The following is a 17,550-nucleotide window of genomic DNA, read 5'->3' on the forward strand; positions in this document are numbered from 1 at the left end:
GTCACATGTATAAGCCTTTCAGTTTGCAGGTAGCTATTTCTAAGCCAAGTTCTCACGTATATAAAATTTAGAACAGGAATACAATTCTAAGGTTTCTTACATTTAAAGAATGTTATTATTCTAATATTCAAATTTTGACTTGATTTTAAAACAGAAAACACCTCTTTGCAATGCTCAAAACCAATCGAGTAACAAATTGAATAACTACTGTGTGTGGGCACTATTCTTGGCACTTAGTGTATGGTGGTGAATGAACAGATAAGGGCTTTCCTCTTAAGAAGCTTGTATTTTAGAATATGTGTAGGGGATTACTAGAGTGAGGGGGTTGCACATAGTAAGTGAACTTAAAAATAAATAAGTGAATAAATAAGAAAGAAAGTATCAGATATTGACATTATTTGGTAGCAAGTGGAAGATTTTGAAATTAGGAATACAGAAAAAGCAAAAGAAATATAAAGCAAAAAATAAAAGAAAAAGGCTAATAAGTATAAATATACTAAATGCAAGGTATCAAAAAAACCGAAAAAATTCAATTTATATGCACCTGAAAACAGGCTTTCATAATATATAAACAAAAGTGGTAAAAATTTTAAGAAAAATGGCAAGTTAAGAATAGTAGATTTTACCCAACTATTTCAATAATTGCTAGACCAAACAGGTTAAAAAAAGGTGAGAAGATGAATATTTAACAATATAACTAGGGAATTTATTGGATGTATATAAAAAACTTGCACTCATTAGATGATACAAATTTCTCTCCTAGTACACAAGAAACATAAATTTTGACAATACAATAGACCACAAAACAAATCCTATGACAAGCCAAAGAATCAGAATCATACATCTCTGATGATGCAAGTAAATTAGAAATTTATAATATAATAAGTTATAGATTAAAATTTTATTTTGATAGTTTGAAATACTTTTAAGTAGCACTTCAGCAAAGAAAAATCATAATGCTATACTTACAACCAATTTAGAATAAAATTATGATAAATCTCTACACATCAAAACTTTTGCATAGCAGCTTAAGAGGTTCTTAAAGAAAATGTGTAGATCCAAAAACTCATTACCAAAAGAGAAAAAATACAAATTAATAAGCAGTATTGGCTGGGCGTGGTGGCTTATGCCTGTAATCCCTGCTGTTTGGGTGACTGAGGAGTGCGGATCACAAGGTCAGGAGTTTGAGACCAGCCTGGTCAACATGGTGAAACCCCATCTCTACTAAAGATACAAAAATTAGCCGGGCGTGGTGGGGCACGCCCATAATCCCAGCTACTCAGGAGGCTGAGGGAGGAAAATTGCTTTAATCAGGGATGCAAATGTTGCAGTGAGCCAGGATCGCACCACTGCGCTCCAGCCTGGGCGACAGAGCGATACTCCGTCTCAAAAAAAAAAAAAGTAGTATTTATCTCAAGAAATGGGGAAAAGGATTAGCAAATCTAGAGACAATAAAAGGAAGGAACTAACATAGATAAAAGCAATATTAATAAAAATATTAAACAATGTTACCAAAAACATGCAGCAGCAAATAAAGTAAGATAAATACTGTGAATATTTTCATGTCAATAAATGTGAAATCATGGATGAAAGGAACTAGTTTTTAGAAAGAGTTTTTTAAATCTAAGGTAAAAAAGCAAATCTAAATATATTTACAACCATTAAAATTTCACCACCTTAAGTCACTGGTCCTGTAGTTTTAGTTCTAGAAAACGTTCAAGAAACAGATAATCCTATCTTATACAAACTATTCTCAAGACTAGAAAATTGAGAATGCTCCCAAATTTAGGCAGGTAGTGTAATCTTGGTATCAAAACCAGACAAGGAGAGTATAAGGAAGAAAAATTATAGCTCAATCAGACGGTACTAAATCAATTTGATAATGATACAGAAGTTAAAAAGAAATTACTCAGGCAGATAGTAAGGTTTTCGTTTTAATGAAAAGCAGCCCTCAAATCACTTTCTTTTCTAACACAGAGCCACTTGTAAAATGGAGTTGCAGACATAGACAGGCAAGCCAGAAACTTGCACAGGTGAAGGCCAGCTCACAGTTGTGTCCACAGGAAAAGGCTACCTGGGACTAGGCATGTCCAAAATGGGGGCTCCATCTGCCCTTGCCAAACCTCGAGTACAGGAAGAAGACAATACAGCCCCTGCCAGGCAAAGGCTCCTTTTGCATAAGAAGATTAGGGTGGGGCAACCAGCTTACCCCGCACACTAGGTAAATGTCATACCTGGTCAAACTAGTCTGTGGGTCCTATGTAACTCAGACACCGCCTCCTCAAGCCTGCCTATAAAATCTGACATAGTTAACAGTGGGGCCGGCTTTCCCCTTTCGGCTGCCCCTTTCTTAGGAAAAAGAGAGAGTTGTCCTCCTTTGTCTCTTTTTTTTTTTTTTTTTTTGCCTATTAAATCTTCGCCCCTAAACTCATTCCTCATATTTGTCCCTGTCCTTAATCTTCTTGGCACCAAATGGCAAACCCTGGGTATTTACCTCAGACAACACCACCACTTCAATAATATATTTTTGTAACAGAGAGTAATAATTCAGAGGCAATATACACCATAGTTAAAACTCGGGACTATAGTTAAAACAATTAATAATGTCCGAATGAACTCAGGAGTGGAGTTGCAGTCCAGATCTCGATCAACCGATCTTGCGGCAAAACGCGCAAACGCGGCAAGCGGCAACCTTAACCGGCAAAACGTGCAGGCGGCAAACGCTGGCAGAAACGGCAAACGGCTGCGGCAGGCGGCAGGCAAATCCAGCTCAAACCCCGATCAAAACAATCTCGCAGCACTTTGGGAGGCCGGAGGCGGCGGATCATGAATCAGGAGATCCCGAGACCATCCTGGCTATCTGGTGAAACCCGTCTCTACTAAAATACAAAACTAGCCGAGGAAGTGGCTGGTGCCTGTAGTCAGCTTCACTTGGGAGGCTGAGGCAGGAGAATGCGTGAACCGAGGAGGAGCTTGCAGTGAGCTGAGATCCGGCCACTGCCTCCAGCCTGGGTGACAGGCAAGACTCCGTCTGCAAAAAAAAAAAGGGAAAAGAATAAAAAAACGTGAATATCATTTAATAAGATTAGCAACTTGCAAGTTTAACAAAAGCACTGGTTTTTAAAAACTGTGGAATTTCTGAAGCTCTCATCCTCTGATTTTTGAAAGTTTAAATTGATGCAGCCTCTTTAGAGAATAATTCAGCAATACGGAGTTACATTGAAGAGGTTCATACCCTTTGACCTAGTAATCCCACTCTTAGGTACACAGATGATCTAAAAAGAATCTCACAGATATATTCAAGACGACATGTAAAAGAATGTTCATTTCATCATCATTCATTTCTGGTAGTAATAAACTAAAACAGCCTAAATGTCTATCAGCAGAAAAATTTATATATTAACTTTGATATAGCCATATGGTGGAGTATCATAAAGGACTTAATAAATAAAAGATATATGCTTCTAACTTTGATAAATCTCAAAAACAATGTAAGGGGCCAAATCAATTTTCAGAAGGATACATACATAATAAAAATACACAATTTGTATGAAAATAAGAAATATAAAAATATGTACAAGCATAAATACATGGAAAGGATAAGTATCAAATTCAGGATTAGGGGGAATACCAGCATGAAAAGAGCAGGAATGTCTGAAAAATGACCTTGAATGCTCATTATGGTTTGCCTACATGGTCAGCTAGCCAGGTTCCCACGAATGGTAAGGGAATTATCTACCAGGTGGTTAGAGTGACGTTGCGGTCAAGCTCACTCTCCCTAAAAGAGTTTCTAACCCATAAACCCAAGGTCTAAACTTCCCCCAAGCATCTTCTGATACAGAGCAGGTAGCATTTGCAGAAAACCTCAATAAACAGCCAGCACCCTAAACCTCACTGTCTGTGCCAAATGTCCTGTATATTTTCCTACTAACAAGGCCATTTTCCTACTTTTTCTTGTGAAATGAGAGACTTATGGAGGGATCAGGCTTTCCACTGGAATGAAAACTATACTGTTTAAGTCCAGCAGTTACCCTTGACCTGGCATACAGTTCTAAGTGATGACAGAGATATTGGAGGACTCCAAGCATCTGTTTCTTGCTGACTTGTGAGTTTCATTTCCCTAAAAACGTCTTTCTTACCCATATTATGTGTTGTTGTGAAATTTATTGTGACCTCTTATGATAGCCCTGAAGAGACTAACCCCTGTTCCTATGGCAAATGCAAAAGCAGTTTCCATTGTATATGTGATATTTGATTTTTTAAGACAAGAATAAAGAGATCTGAAGCAAATATAGCAGAATGATAATTTTTGTCAAGTTAGCTGATGGATGCTTTGGAGTTCATTATTCTATATATAAGTTTCAGTTATTGAAAATATTAAACAAAAAGTGGTAACAAATCAAAGCATGTATTTTCAGAAATCAGTTGATAACTTGAGATGAATTATCAGTATGCCCTTCATGGACTCAGTAGTTGCAAAATAAATTTAAAGTTTATGCAATCTAAATATAAATCTGTTCCTGTAGACATAAACTACAAAATTTTAGAAAAATATAATTATAAATATCCATAGGCATTCTAATACAATTCATTTAAGCACTAGCAGAAGTATTCTAAAACATTATAACTATACTTGTTTTCCTTATTATGAATATTGACATATTTAAATATCTGTGTACATTTTCTTAGAGACAGGGTCTTGCTCTTCCAGGCTGGCCTGCAGTGCATGATCATATCTCACTGCAGCCTTCATCTCCTGGGCTCAAGTGATCCTCCTGCCTCAGTCTCTTGAGTAGCTAGTACTACAGATGTATGCCACCCCTCTTGACTAATTAAAAAATAAATGTACAGATGTGCTCTCACTATGTTTCTCAGGTTGGTCTCAAACTGCTGGGCTCAAGTAATTCTCCTGCCTTGGCCTCCCAAAGTGCTAGGATTACAGGCATGAGTGATGGCACCCAACTTATATGTTTTCTGAAATACAATTATCCTCTACTTTGTTCCCTTTATCACTGAAAGTGTTCTCCAAATGAAGGTATTTGACTGAAACTTCAGCTTCTAAAAAAATGAGACTTTTTTTGTATTTTTTGTTTTTTAATATTGTGTGGCTCCAGCCAACTCCTCCAATATACTAATTGTTAATTTGTTTGCCTGATACATTTCCTTTGGTAGTAATTAGGGAAATGCTAATTTCTTTCTCACTAATAAGAAAGGTCTACTGTGAGAACGCTTTTATGAGATGAACTATACATAGTCTGCATTTAAAAATGCACATAAAAGTAACCACTAACAATGGGCCATACAAAATTATTCTCCTGTATAAAATATCTATAATTTAAATCATGATACTAACATGGAATATTCATATTTACCTTTGTATTCTAGATGAAATCCAGTGTAACTAACAGATCCATCACTCCGAAAAGCCAAATGCATTGTATTTGAGCTGCTTTCTATTCTCTCTGGTAACTTGCTGTCTTGAAAACTTCCAATCAGTGGGCTATTACTGTCTGGTCCATCATAGATATAGAGGAAGTCGTAGTTTGGTTCTATGCTAAAACTAAAAAAAAAAAAAAAGAAAGAAAAGGAAGTAGGATAATTATTATTAGGCTATTAATCATAATAGTTACATGATCAAACATTAATTCAGTGCTTAACAATAATAAAAGACACTGTTAAAATAAGCTAATATAAAAAATCACCTGGCAACAACATATTTAATATAAATATCAAATAAGCAGGGGAAAAGAAAAAAAAATCTTGACATTTTTACATATTTTTAAGTTGACATTGTATGCAGAGGAAATGAAGTGATTATAAGACAAATAGTTAATTGATGAAAAGATACAGGATTTGGAGTCAGAGAATGTAAGTTCAAGCCTTGTTTCTGCCCTTGTTAGTGACGTGTTCTTATGCAAGTTACTTTATGTGGAGGATAATATGTATTTTTAAAACTTTTTCATCCATATATTTTGCATCATGAAAACACAAACTATTTTTTTCTTCATAAATAGTACTCCAAAGTTTATGAGCATTTTTATTGCTAAAAAATTTAACTATATATATCAGATAAGGACAAAAGCTGAAATCAAAAGTTGAAATATATTATTTACATTTAAATAACTCAAACGAAGCTTTGCACATTGTATTAGACATTCTTTTTCCTGAAAGTAAATATATTTTCTTGTTTTAAAACCTAATGTAGGAGATATCAAACCAATACACTATCAGAATTACATAATGTGAAAAAGGATATTTTAGCATGTAAAGGATTCAAATCAGTTGTGTTAATATTACAAGATTTGCATAATAAACTTGCCTTAACAACCTTCAAAAGTATAATAATTGTCCCACAATGATCATGGAACCCATATATTTAGAAGTCAGGAGACATGCAATCAATTTCTCTATTTCCTAACTCATACTGTGGTAGAGAAACACAGGGAAAAGGATAGATTAATTTAGGTCAGCAAGAAAAGTCAACCAGTTTATGATATAAAATGAAACCAGTAAAACTTGCCATTGTTAAACATTCATCAGCAGAAAAACTATTTTGTCAAGTTGTATCATATTTGCCTGCATCTAAACAAGAGATTTGTTTGGTGAAAAGTATTATTTCCAAACTTAAAGAATTTATAGAAGTTAACTTTCCACAATTCTCATCCTTTACATATTCATGTACAGGAAAGAAGAGTCCAGCTACTCGTCTTACTTGTGCATAAAGAGTGGTAAAGAGAGAATGGGAAAGTGCAGCGGTTCCCAGACCTTTTTTATATGTGGGCCCCTCTAACATGAGAAAACTGGGAGATCATCACACTATTATATTTTGTTTAAATTTATTCAGTAGCTTCAAAAATGTAGTTCAATTAACTTATCCTGAAATTTTTCAGTGGATCTGAGGCCTGAATTTGGTAACTGTGGGTATAATAATATAGCAGAAATCAGAAGATTAAACTTTATTTCATTACTTATTACCCTTGTTCTGAGATAAAACACGACTTCTGAATTTCATCTCTTCCCACATTAAACTTTGATGTTAATTACAACTTCCTTGTCTGTCTCTGTTGGGAGAATCACTAGAAACAATGGCTTTGTAAATGACACAGGAGTATTTATTATGCATAGAAGGCTGAAAGATTATTTAACAATGGAACACAGTATATTTATTTTTAATTTATAGTTTGGGACTAAATCAATACTTGAAGTATTACAACTTCTTTGAAAATGAAATTAAAACAAAAAATATTCTTTTTAACGAAATTTTAGTCTTAGTTGTTATGTTTTTTTTTCTGAAAAACTGAAAGGACAGTGGACGCTAATATTACCTTATGTTTTACAAGGTACTTTAATAAATATTAACTCATCTTGCCAATAGTCCTGCTGTATAAGGAAGAGATTATGATTTTCATTTTACCAATGAGTATGCTAAGGCTCTTTAAAGTCAGTGGTCTCCCTAAGGTCACATAATAAATGATAGAGTTAGAAATCAAATTTAGGTCATGCACTTCATGTAATATACCCTTCTACCCTCAAGTTATTAACCAGAATAATTTCATACGTAAATTAAGCCCTGTATCATCCATTTTGATATTTCTCATGTCTGTATTGATGTTTCCTCAATTGGGAAAATGGGGATAATAATAGTATTTAACTTGGGAATTTGTCTTACAACAGGAGCCTGGCATAAAACTAAAATAATCATTGTTGTCACTTTGGTATTACTAATTAGCAATGCACCACTACAAATTACAAAAATAAAAATTTTATTTATTTACAATTATGCTGAATTTGTATGAGTTCAAATTATCTTTACTTAGGAAAAACTAACTGGCCTTAATATATTAGAAAATATTGAATATTTAAGTTTAACATTTCACATAAATACTAAGAGCCTTTAACACACTGGTGGCAGAACAAGGAATTGTGTTACTGGAGTCAACATACTGATTACATCAACCTTAGACAATAAAGACTGGGGACTTTTCTACTTGGAAAATCATTGAGTTGCTATTACCTAACATTTCCAATGAAATATTCATGGAAAGAGGCCAGGTTTTGTGATGCCACCTATTAGCCTCATGTGGAAAAATGGAGGCTCACTCAAATAAATAACTTGCCCAAGGTAACACGAATGACAGTGGCAAAGCTAGAACAAGTATTAGCACTGGGATTAGTAAAAAAATAACAAAAATGCTATATATAGAAATAAGAATTTGTCTAGTGCAAATGCTAAAGCAAAATGGCCAAGCAATATGTTTTTTTAATGTGGATATAAGAACTCACCTGATGAATGCCAAGGAGATAACATAGTCTGCATTGACGGTGATAGTCCAGTCACAGTCTCTGCTATGCGGATATGGATGAGGGAAGTTTGGTGAAAGAATAAAGCCTGAAGATCCTGTTAAATTGCCTCCACAGGGTGCTTTAATTTAAACAAATAAGTAAAACCTCTTTAAACATTAATACAATTTATTAGCTATCAATATTTTTGAAATCACCTCTCTAAAAGAGTTTATGAGGCTTTGTACAGACCTGACTTTTATAGTACCTGAAGCTTGGATATAGCATTATCTTTCAAGAAAGACCATTAAAATATTGAATACATGCATACATACATGGATACATAAAATTTAGCTGCTTTATTGGCTTCCAGAGACCAAAAATAATGCATATATACTTTTCTCTCTATTATTATTTTGTTTCATGTCAAAAAAAAAGCATTAAAAAAAAAGTGGTAAAGATGATTTTCCTCTGGTTACCAGAAAAAATCGGATCGAAGCAAAACAAAACCTCTAATAATAAATAGAAAAATAAGATACGAGATATATAGCTTATTTTCATGTCTCTCCTGGCACCATTTATGTATTTAGTACATTACTGCAGTTTCAAACAAAGGTTTCCATAACACTTCAATGGAGAGCTTCCAAAAATTGTCAGTGAAACTCAGAGAAGAGATTCTTTAGGGGATTACTGTTGAAGTTTGTTAAACAGAGTTTGTGTTCAAGAAGTTATACATTACACAGAAATTGACATCTTCAAAAAAACAGAGAAATGAAGAAAGATATGGAAGTCTTCATGGTGGTGTGAGAGAGTGGGTAATACAAATAAATACACACACTCAACTGAGGGACATTAAGATTAGGATTCTGACACTCTCACGATGTCTCCTACACATAATCAGTACATCAACATTCTTCTCTCACCTGGGTTTTGAAATTGCAGTTTTCTGAGATAAATATGAGCATTCAGTTATAAGGGAAATGAATTTTTTTGACCCATAAAACTGGTATTGTAAGGAAGAGAATTTTGATTCTGCCAACATTTCAGCATTTCTGTTCTTTCCATGAGTTGAGATATGCAATATTATCACTATGTTTTGGTAATTTTTCCATTGCCTTTTGTCTGGTACTGCCTTCCTCCATGCCCCTCTGCTACTCTTGTCTCAATACCTGACTCACTCTCAAAAAGTTGTCTCAGCTCTTACTATATTGAGAGTATCTAGTTGCTCAGACTTAATATATTCACCACTACTTTCCTATCGCTTGTATGTTTTTGTGGTACATTATAAAATGATTAGACATAAACTGCTTCAATGTTCTGTAGTCCTCCATCTCCAAGCTTAAATGTCTCCTGAATATTTATCTTTACAATCCCAGGATAAAGTCCCTCCTAATCAAGATACCACCCTTAACCTGGTCACATAATCCTTCTTCCTTATCCAAAACACTCGTCCAATTATTTATCTCCCTTACTTTTCCTGGCTTCCTCCCCTTCATCCACAAACATGTTCAGGTTTCTTTCATTTTAAAAATAAAAGAGAGTTCCTTATGACCTATCCACTTTCACTCTTTTTTGTCTGAAAATGGCTTACTGTAAGGAAACACCCTGCCTCATATGACTTAGATAAGACTCACTTATCATGACTTAGATAAGATGTCTTTGTTACCATTTTGTTTATGGGAAGATCAGCCACAGACCCTGCCAGTTCCCATTCTTTGCTTCTAGCTGAACTGCTTGGCTCACTGATTAATCTGAATAAAATGTTTGTGAAACAAACTTTGATTACGTTTCCCTCCTTCTTCTGGGCTCCTGAACTTTGTCTCCCTTCTCAGCTTTAAGACAGCACAGGATATTTCCTGAGAAAAGGCTGGATTCAGAGCACAACATTCTCTGATCTACTATTCAATCAGGCTGCCCTTGCCTCTGACTTCACATTTAGTTCTCTCTAGCTTCGTTTAGCCTTCTCTAAAAAAGAAAAAAAGCCTTTGTCTAACTCCTGAGATAGGTGCAGATCTTACAGCCTTAGTATTCCCTGTTGCAATAGTCCCTTCCCTGCCTACCCTGCTCCTTGCAATAATCCTGTTTGAATCAAAGTCTCTTCTTACTAAATTTTGTGTGTGTGTGTGTGTGTGTGTTTTAATTTGGCATAACTAAGCTTTTTGAAGGGGAAGTCTGCTCTTGTCTCTTTCTGCACCCTTGTGCTGTATGTACCTATGGGACAGATTAAGATGACTAACAAGACTAGAAAAGCAGAAAATCAAAGGAGGAAAATGTTTCTTATGTTGTTTCTCAAAGAAAAGTGCCAAAGTATTCACCATGAGAAAAATTATCATAAGGTTTAATCATTTATTTTTATTTTAAATTACATTTAGAGAGACACAATAACCTTTCTATTACTTAGATAGTCTAACAGTCTAGATTTGGTGTCTTTTTTTTTTTTTTTTTCTGATACAGGGTCTCACTCTGTGGCCCAGGCTAGAGTACAGTGGAACGATCACAGCTCACTGCAGCCTTGACCTCCCAGGCTCAGATCCTCCCATCTCAGCCTCCCCAGTAACTGGGACTACAGACATGGACTACCACGTGCAGCTAATCCTTGTATTTTTGGAGAAACAGAGTTTTGCCATGTTGCCCAGGCTGGTCTTGAACTCCTGCGCTCAAGTGATGGACGCACCTCAGCCTCCCGAAGTGCGGGGATTACAGGTGTGATCCACCATGCTTGGCCTCTAGATGTCTTTACATGGTCCTTTTTACCTTTTATTCTCTTCTCAACCATTGACCTAGTGCAAACATTTCTTAGCTTGCTCCCAATACAACATTTCTTAGCTTATACTTAGGTGACTTCTGCATTTATAATAATAATTAAGACTTTGCTGCCTTTATCTTTCTCTTCATATCTGTAGTCATTCTTAATTGTTGATCTTTATCTTAGAGTCACTGTCCTAATTTCTGGAATCTTAGAAACTAGTGTTTCTGAGGTTTTCTTCTAGTGTCGTTATACATACTTCAGTCTTATTATCATACACTTCCTCCTTTACATCTCCTTATAATTTTGGTGATCTCCTGAGTTCCTTACCTAGTTCTCTTAATTTCTACTGTTACATTTTTCCTTGCTGACCATATGTAAATTTAAGATTTTTATCTTCTAATTTTTATACACTGATAACACCCTTCCCTATCTCCTCCTACAGATTTCTTGGCTGAAGTCTAAACCATATGCCAGTCTTTACTGAATATCTCTCTCTGTAGTCTATCGGTACATCAAACATAGAGTAGCCTAAATACTCAACCTCAAATCAAGTTGGCTTCTTCTCCTAGGTTCCTAAATTGTTAGATGAGCAGTACTATCCTCCTGTAGTCCCAAGCTAGAGGTCTAAGAGTCTTGCCTTTTTTTCACTGCATCCTTATATCCAATTCATCAAGAAGCCCTGCCAAAACCCACCTTGTAGCTATTTTCAACTGGTCCTTCTTTTCTTGCCTCCTACCAATAGTACCAATAGGTCTAACTCTTTTCTCTTTCTTGAATTATTACAATTGATAATTGAAATAATTACTCCCTCTCAGTGAAAACATCTAATCATACTATGTATATGCATACAATTCTGCAACTGTTTCACGTTGTCTAAAATATAATGTCCCAATTCCCATACAGCCTTCATGATCTGACCCCTACAGCCTTTCCAATTTCTTCAATCAGGGTATACACGTAAATTATACTCAAATACTATCATACTGCTTATATTTCTTTGTTCTTCCATGACTTTACTTATTTTATTTCTTCTTCCTGAAATGTCTGTTTCCCTTCTACATTTATGTAACTCTAACTTATGTTTTTAGATTCATCACTGCCTCCAGAAAGTTTTCCTGGAATGGGCACTACCTTCAACTCTCTCTAAACCATTCTGGTATTCATAGTAACCTCTGCCAAGCTCTGTTGTTTCTCTTATTACATTTTATTTTAATATTCCACTCAGGTGTCAGTATTCATCACTAATATGTAATATCAACCATCTGGTATCCACAGTAACCTCTGCCCATCTCGGTTATTGATTATGCAAATAGTGAAGATGACTGTACTGATGAATGCACAATCTAATTTGTAGCTATGTGTTTAAATAAAAATAGCAACACATTTTATCTTTGGGGCTCTTAAAATAATATGTGAATATGAAAAATAGTATAATAACAAATGTATATACAGGCATACCTTGGGGATATTGGAGGTTCAGTTCCAGACCCCCACAATAAACCAAATATAGCAATAAAGTTAGTCACAAAACTTTTTTGGTTTCCAAGTGCATATAAAAGTTATGTTTACATTATATTTTAGTCTATTAAGTGTATAATAGCATTGTGTCTAAAACAGTACATAACGTAATTACAAATACTTTATTGCTGAAAAACGAGAATGGTCATCTGAGTCTTCAGTGAGTCACAATCCTTTTGCTAGTGGAGGGTCTTGCCTAGATGTTGATGGCTTCTAACTGATCAGGGTGGTGGCTGTTGAAGCCTGGGGTAGCTGTGGCATTTTCCTAAAATAAGGTAATAAAGAAGTCTGCCATATCACTGGACTCTTCCTTTCATGAAAGATTTCTCTGTAGCATGTGATGCTATTTGATTGCATTTTACCCACAGCAGAACTTCTTGGAGACAATCCTCCCAAATTTTGCCTCTGCTTTTATGAACTAAGTTATGTAGTATTTGAAGTTCTTTGTTGTCATTTCAACAATGTTCATAGCATCTTTATCAGAAGTAGATTCCATCTCAATAAATCACTTTATTTTCCCATCCATAAGAAGCAACTTCTCATTCGTTCAAGTTTTATCACGAGATTGTAACAATCCAGTCCCATATTCAAGCTCCACTTCTGATTCTAGTTCTCCTGCTATTTCTACCACATCTGCAGTTTCTTCTTCTGCTGAAGTCTTAAACATCCCCTCATAGTCATCCATGAGGATTGGAATCAACTTCTGCCAAACTCCTGATGATATTGATATTTTTACTGTCTCTCATGAATTTTACAAATGTTCTGTTCTTTTTTTTTTTTAGACGGAGTCTTGCTCTGTCGCCCAGGCTGGAGTACAGTGGCCTAATCTCGGCTCACTGCAAGCTCCGCCTCCTGGGTTCACGCCGTTCTCCTGCCTCAGTCTCTGGAGCAGCTGGGACTACAGGTGCCTGCCACCACACCCAGCTAATTTTTTTGTACTTTTAGTAGAGATAGAGTTTCACCGTGTTAGCCAAGTTGGTCTCGATCTCCTGACCTCGTGATCTGCCTGCCTCGGCCTCCCAAAGTACTGGGATTACAGGCGTAAGTCACCGTGCCCAGCTACAAATGTTCTTAACGGCATCTAGAATGGTAAATTCTTTCCAGAAGGTTTTCAATTTACTTTGCCCAGATCCATCAAGTAAATCACTATCTTTGGCAGATATAGTATTGTAAAATATATTTCTTAAATAATGGCACTTTAAAAGTCAAAATTATTCCTTGATCCATGGGCTGCAGAACGGATGTTGTGTTATTGGCATAAAAACATTAATCTCTTTGCATGTTCCATTAGGTCTTTTGGGTGACCAGGTACATTTTCAATGAGCAGTGGTATTTTGAAAATAATCTTTTTTTCTGAGCAGTAGATCTCAACAATGGGCTTAAAATATTGAGTAAGCCATGGTGTAAACAGATGTGCTGTTATCCAAGCTTAATTGTTCCATTTATAGATCACAGACAGAGCAGATATAGCATAATTTTTAACAGGCCTAACTTTTTCAGAATGGTAAATGAACACTGGTTTTATTTTAAAGTCACCAGCTGCATTAGCCCCTATAAGAGAGTCAGCCTGTCCTTTGAAGCTTTGAAGCCAGACATTGATTTCACCTCTCCAGCAATGAAAGTTCTAGATGACACTATTCCAATAGAATGCTGTTTAATCTACGTTGAAAACTGTTTTTAATGAAGCCACTTTCATCAGTGATCTTAGCTAGATCTTCTGGATAACTGGCTGCAGCTTCTTCTTCAGTACCTACAGATTCACGTTGCATTTTAATGTTATAGAGATAGCTGCTTTCCTTAAACCTTATAAATTGGCCAGGCACGGTGGCTCACGCCTGTAATCACAGCACTTTGGGAGGCTGAGACGGGCAGATCACAAGGTCAGGAGATCAAGACCATCCTGGCTAACATGGTGAAACCCCGTCTCTACTAAAAATACAAAGTCCAGGCGTGGTAGCTGGTGCCTGTAGTCCCAGCTACTCAGGAGGCTGAGGCAGGAGAATGGCATGAACCCAGGAGGTGGAGCTTGCAGTGAGCCAAGGTTACGCCACTGCACTCCAGACTGGGCGACAGAGTGAGACTCCATCTCAAAACAATGACAACAACAACAAAAACACCTTATAAATCAACTTATGCTAGCTTCAAAGTTTTCTTGCAGCTTTTCCACCTGTGTATGTCTTTATGGACTTAAAGAGTTAGGGCCTTCCTTTGGATTAGGTTTTGGCTTATGGGAATGTTGTGGCTGGTTTGATCTTCTATCCAGACCACTGGCTTGCTTCATATCTGCAACAAAGCTGTTTTGCTTTCTTATCATTCCTGTGTTCACTAGAGTAGAATTTTCCATTTCTGTCAAGAATTTTACCTTTGCATTCATAACTTGGGTAACTATTTGATTCAAGATGCCTATCAACCTATCTTGGCTTTCAACTGGCCTTCCTCACTAAGCTTAATCATTTCTAGCTTTTAATTTAGAGTGACAGATGTGCAACTCTTCCTTTCACTTGAATGCTCAGAGGCCATTGGTCTACTTTTAATATTGTGTATCAGAGAATAGGTAGGCCCAAGGAAAGAGAGAGACGCGGAGGAACAGTCAGTCAGGGGAGCACTCAAAACACACACATTTATTGGTTAAGTTCACTGTCCTACATGGGCATTTGTTTGTGGCACCCCGAAACAATTACAATAGTAACATCAAAGATCACTGATCACAGATCACAATAACAATAAAATAGTAATGAAAAGGTTTGAAATATTGTGATAATTACCAAAATATAATACAGGGACATGAAGTGAGCACATGCCATTAGAAAAAAAAGTCTATTAGGACTTGCTTGGCACAGGGTTGCCAAAAATCTTCAATCTGTAAAAAAATGTAATATCTGTGGAGTGAAATAAAGTGAAGTGTAATAAAATGAGATATGCTTACATGTATGTATATATGCACAAAAGACCAGAATGATAGCAAAATATTCTTTGTGATTTTTTTCCACTTGGATTATGCATAATTTTGGAGAGAGTAGGGGAGTAATTTTGTTTCAATTGTCCTTATTTGACAAGGAACATTGGTCTTTTTTATTGTTAGAAATTGTATAGAGATACACACATATATGTACATGTACATGTTATACATGTATATCCTTTATCACAAAAGATGTAAGAAAAATTATTACATATAAATTATCTATAATTTAGATATAAGATCCTCTAAAATTATTTTTATTCTATTACTTAAATTATTATTTTTCTTCTAGTGACAAGGTCTTACTATGTTGCTCAGTCTTATCTCAAACTCCTAGGCTCAAGCAATCCTCCCATCTCAGCCTCCTGAGCAGTTGGGAACACAGGTGTGCATCTATTTAAATTATTTATCAAAGATTTCTTGATATGTTTCAATGCTGTGGTTGATTTTGAAAATCTATGAAAGCCAATGAGAAAAGCAAAGACATTATCTGACGTTTGTAAATCCCAAATTCTTAGTGAGTAAAGAAAATTATCTTAAATATACTCAACTCTAAATAGCATTTAGAAATGCATCTCTATTTTTACCCATCTAACCATAAAGCATTCAAAATACAAGTCAGAGATTCATGAGTTAAGTTTTCAGTAATTTGTTCTGAATGCAGTGTTTTCTGAGGCAGTTACGTGGGCATCAACTATGGATAACTATTTTACGATCTTCTTAATTTTTTCCCAAATTCAATTTTATTTGTGTCTTCTTTCTTTCTCAAAAGCCCACTCACATTAATGTCTTCCTTATTTACCTTCATATTGAATGCTGCTACTTTCCCGCTGGCAATATCAAAGTAATTTGCACACTGTCAATTTTGTTGGAATGAATTCTATTAACTCTCTTAAAGACAACGTCCTTCTGTTTGGCATTTGCTATAAGACTGTTTCTACATGCAAGCAAGCAAAATGTTTTACGCTCCGGGGTCTGAGACATAGAATTATGGAGTTTCTAAGAAGTTCAGGGTTTAATCTTTGGCATGGTATTTCCAATCATGAAGTTCTTTCTTATCAGTTTTAGAGGTCAAGCTTTCTGCAGCCTTAGCAATTTTTTAGACTTTTTTTTTTTTTTTAAGGTTATTTTCTTCCTCGGAGCTCTAATTTATATCTTCTCCTGAAGCTAGCTTTTCCTACCAAAAATAATACACAGTATCATTATCTACACAAAAACCTCACACAACCTGCTTAACTTAAGTAAGATTTAGTACTTAGCTTTTCTTTTTTTTTTTTTTTTTTTTTTTTTTTAGAATAGGACTTGCTAGCTAAAGCATATTCTTGTCTAAAAATGGAAATTTATAATAGCAGATCTCAGAACTTTTTCATCTTTTGCATCTTGGATTTTAGTGTTATCTAGAATTTTTGTATAAGCCATTTAATATTTTAGGATTCTATGTAAAAACAATTGGCATAAGTTAGCCCTTCTGGTAATTCTAATAAGCAACAACCTTTAGTCAAATCTAAGAATCACAATAAAGGAAGAAGTTCTACAGTAAGATTTTGGTGTTTTATAATTTATTCTTTACATAAATATTCTCTTTATGAGCTATGTGGTCAAATTCCAATTAATTAGAATAAGAAGTTTTAATTTAGTTGAAAATGTTTTGGTTAATTGAGTAGTAAACAAACTTGAAAATTTTGAAACAAATATGATACATTATTTTAATCTCTTTCTTTGCAGACATTTCTTAACAGTTTTTTATCAGATTCTATGAGTGCACTTACAGTAAAGGTAAATTAATTGATATTTGTTGATTCAGAATCTTGCAGTGTTACATGAAAAACAATATGAGTGTGAATAGAAATAGTGTAATGGGAGATATAGCTAAATCTGAACTGTTCAAACGATGCCATTATTTCATGCTTTATAAAAGGGTCTCTAATAAATTTACTTATTTGGCATTTGTCTTATTTTTTTACAGCAGAAATCTAGAACTGTCTGTCTGGTTGGGCCTTTGTATGTTGTTTGTTGATTTTAGTGTTTTTTCAAATCCAACTTT

The 17,550-nt window shown here is 35.2% G+C and overlaps 1 protein-coding gene across 6 annotated transcripts in view; it reads right to left on the reverse strand.

Annotated features, from left to right (window-relative positions):
* CSMD3 (CUB and Sushi multiple domains 3) overlaps window positions 1-17,550 on the reverse strand; it is a 1,287,556-nt gene that overhangs the window by 269,931 nt on the left and 1,000,075 nt on the right. For all 6 annotated transcript variants that reach the window (XM_021942876.2, XM_031650139.1, XM_031650136.1 and 3 more), the window contains 2 exons: window positions 8,284-8,422; window positions 5,373-5,560 (listed from right to left, as the gene is read on the reverse strand). In XM_021942876.2, coding sequence (XP_021798568.2) covers window positions 5,373-5,560; window positions 8,284-8,422 — 327 coding nt within the window. The remainder of the gene's footprint in view (window positions 1-5,372; window positions 5,561-8,283; window positions 8,423-17,550) is intronic.

Source organism: Papio anubis, chromosome 8 (genome assembly GCF_008728515.1).
Source record: "Papio anubis isolate 15944 chromosome 8, Panubis1.0, whole genome shotgun sequence".
In the NCBI taxonomy this organism is placed as follows: Eukaryota; Metazoa; Chordata; class Mammalia; order Primates; family Cercopithecidae; genus Papio; species Papio anubis.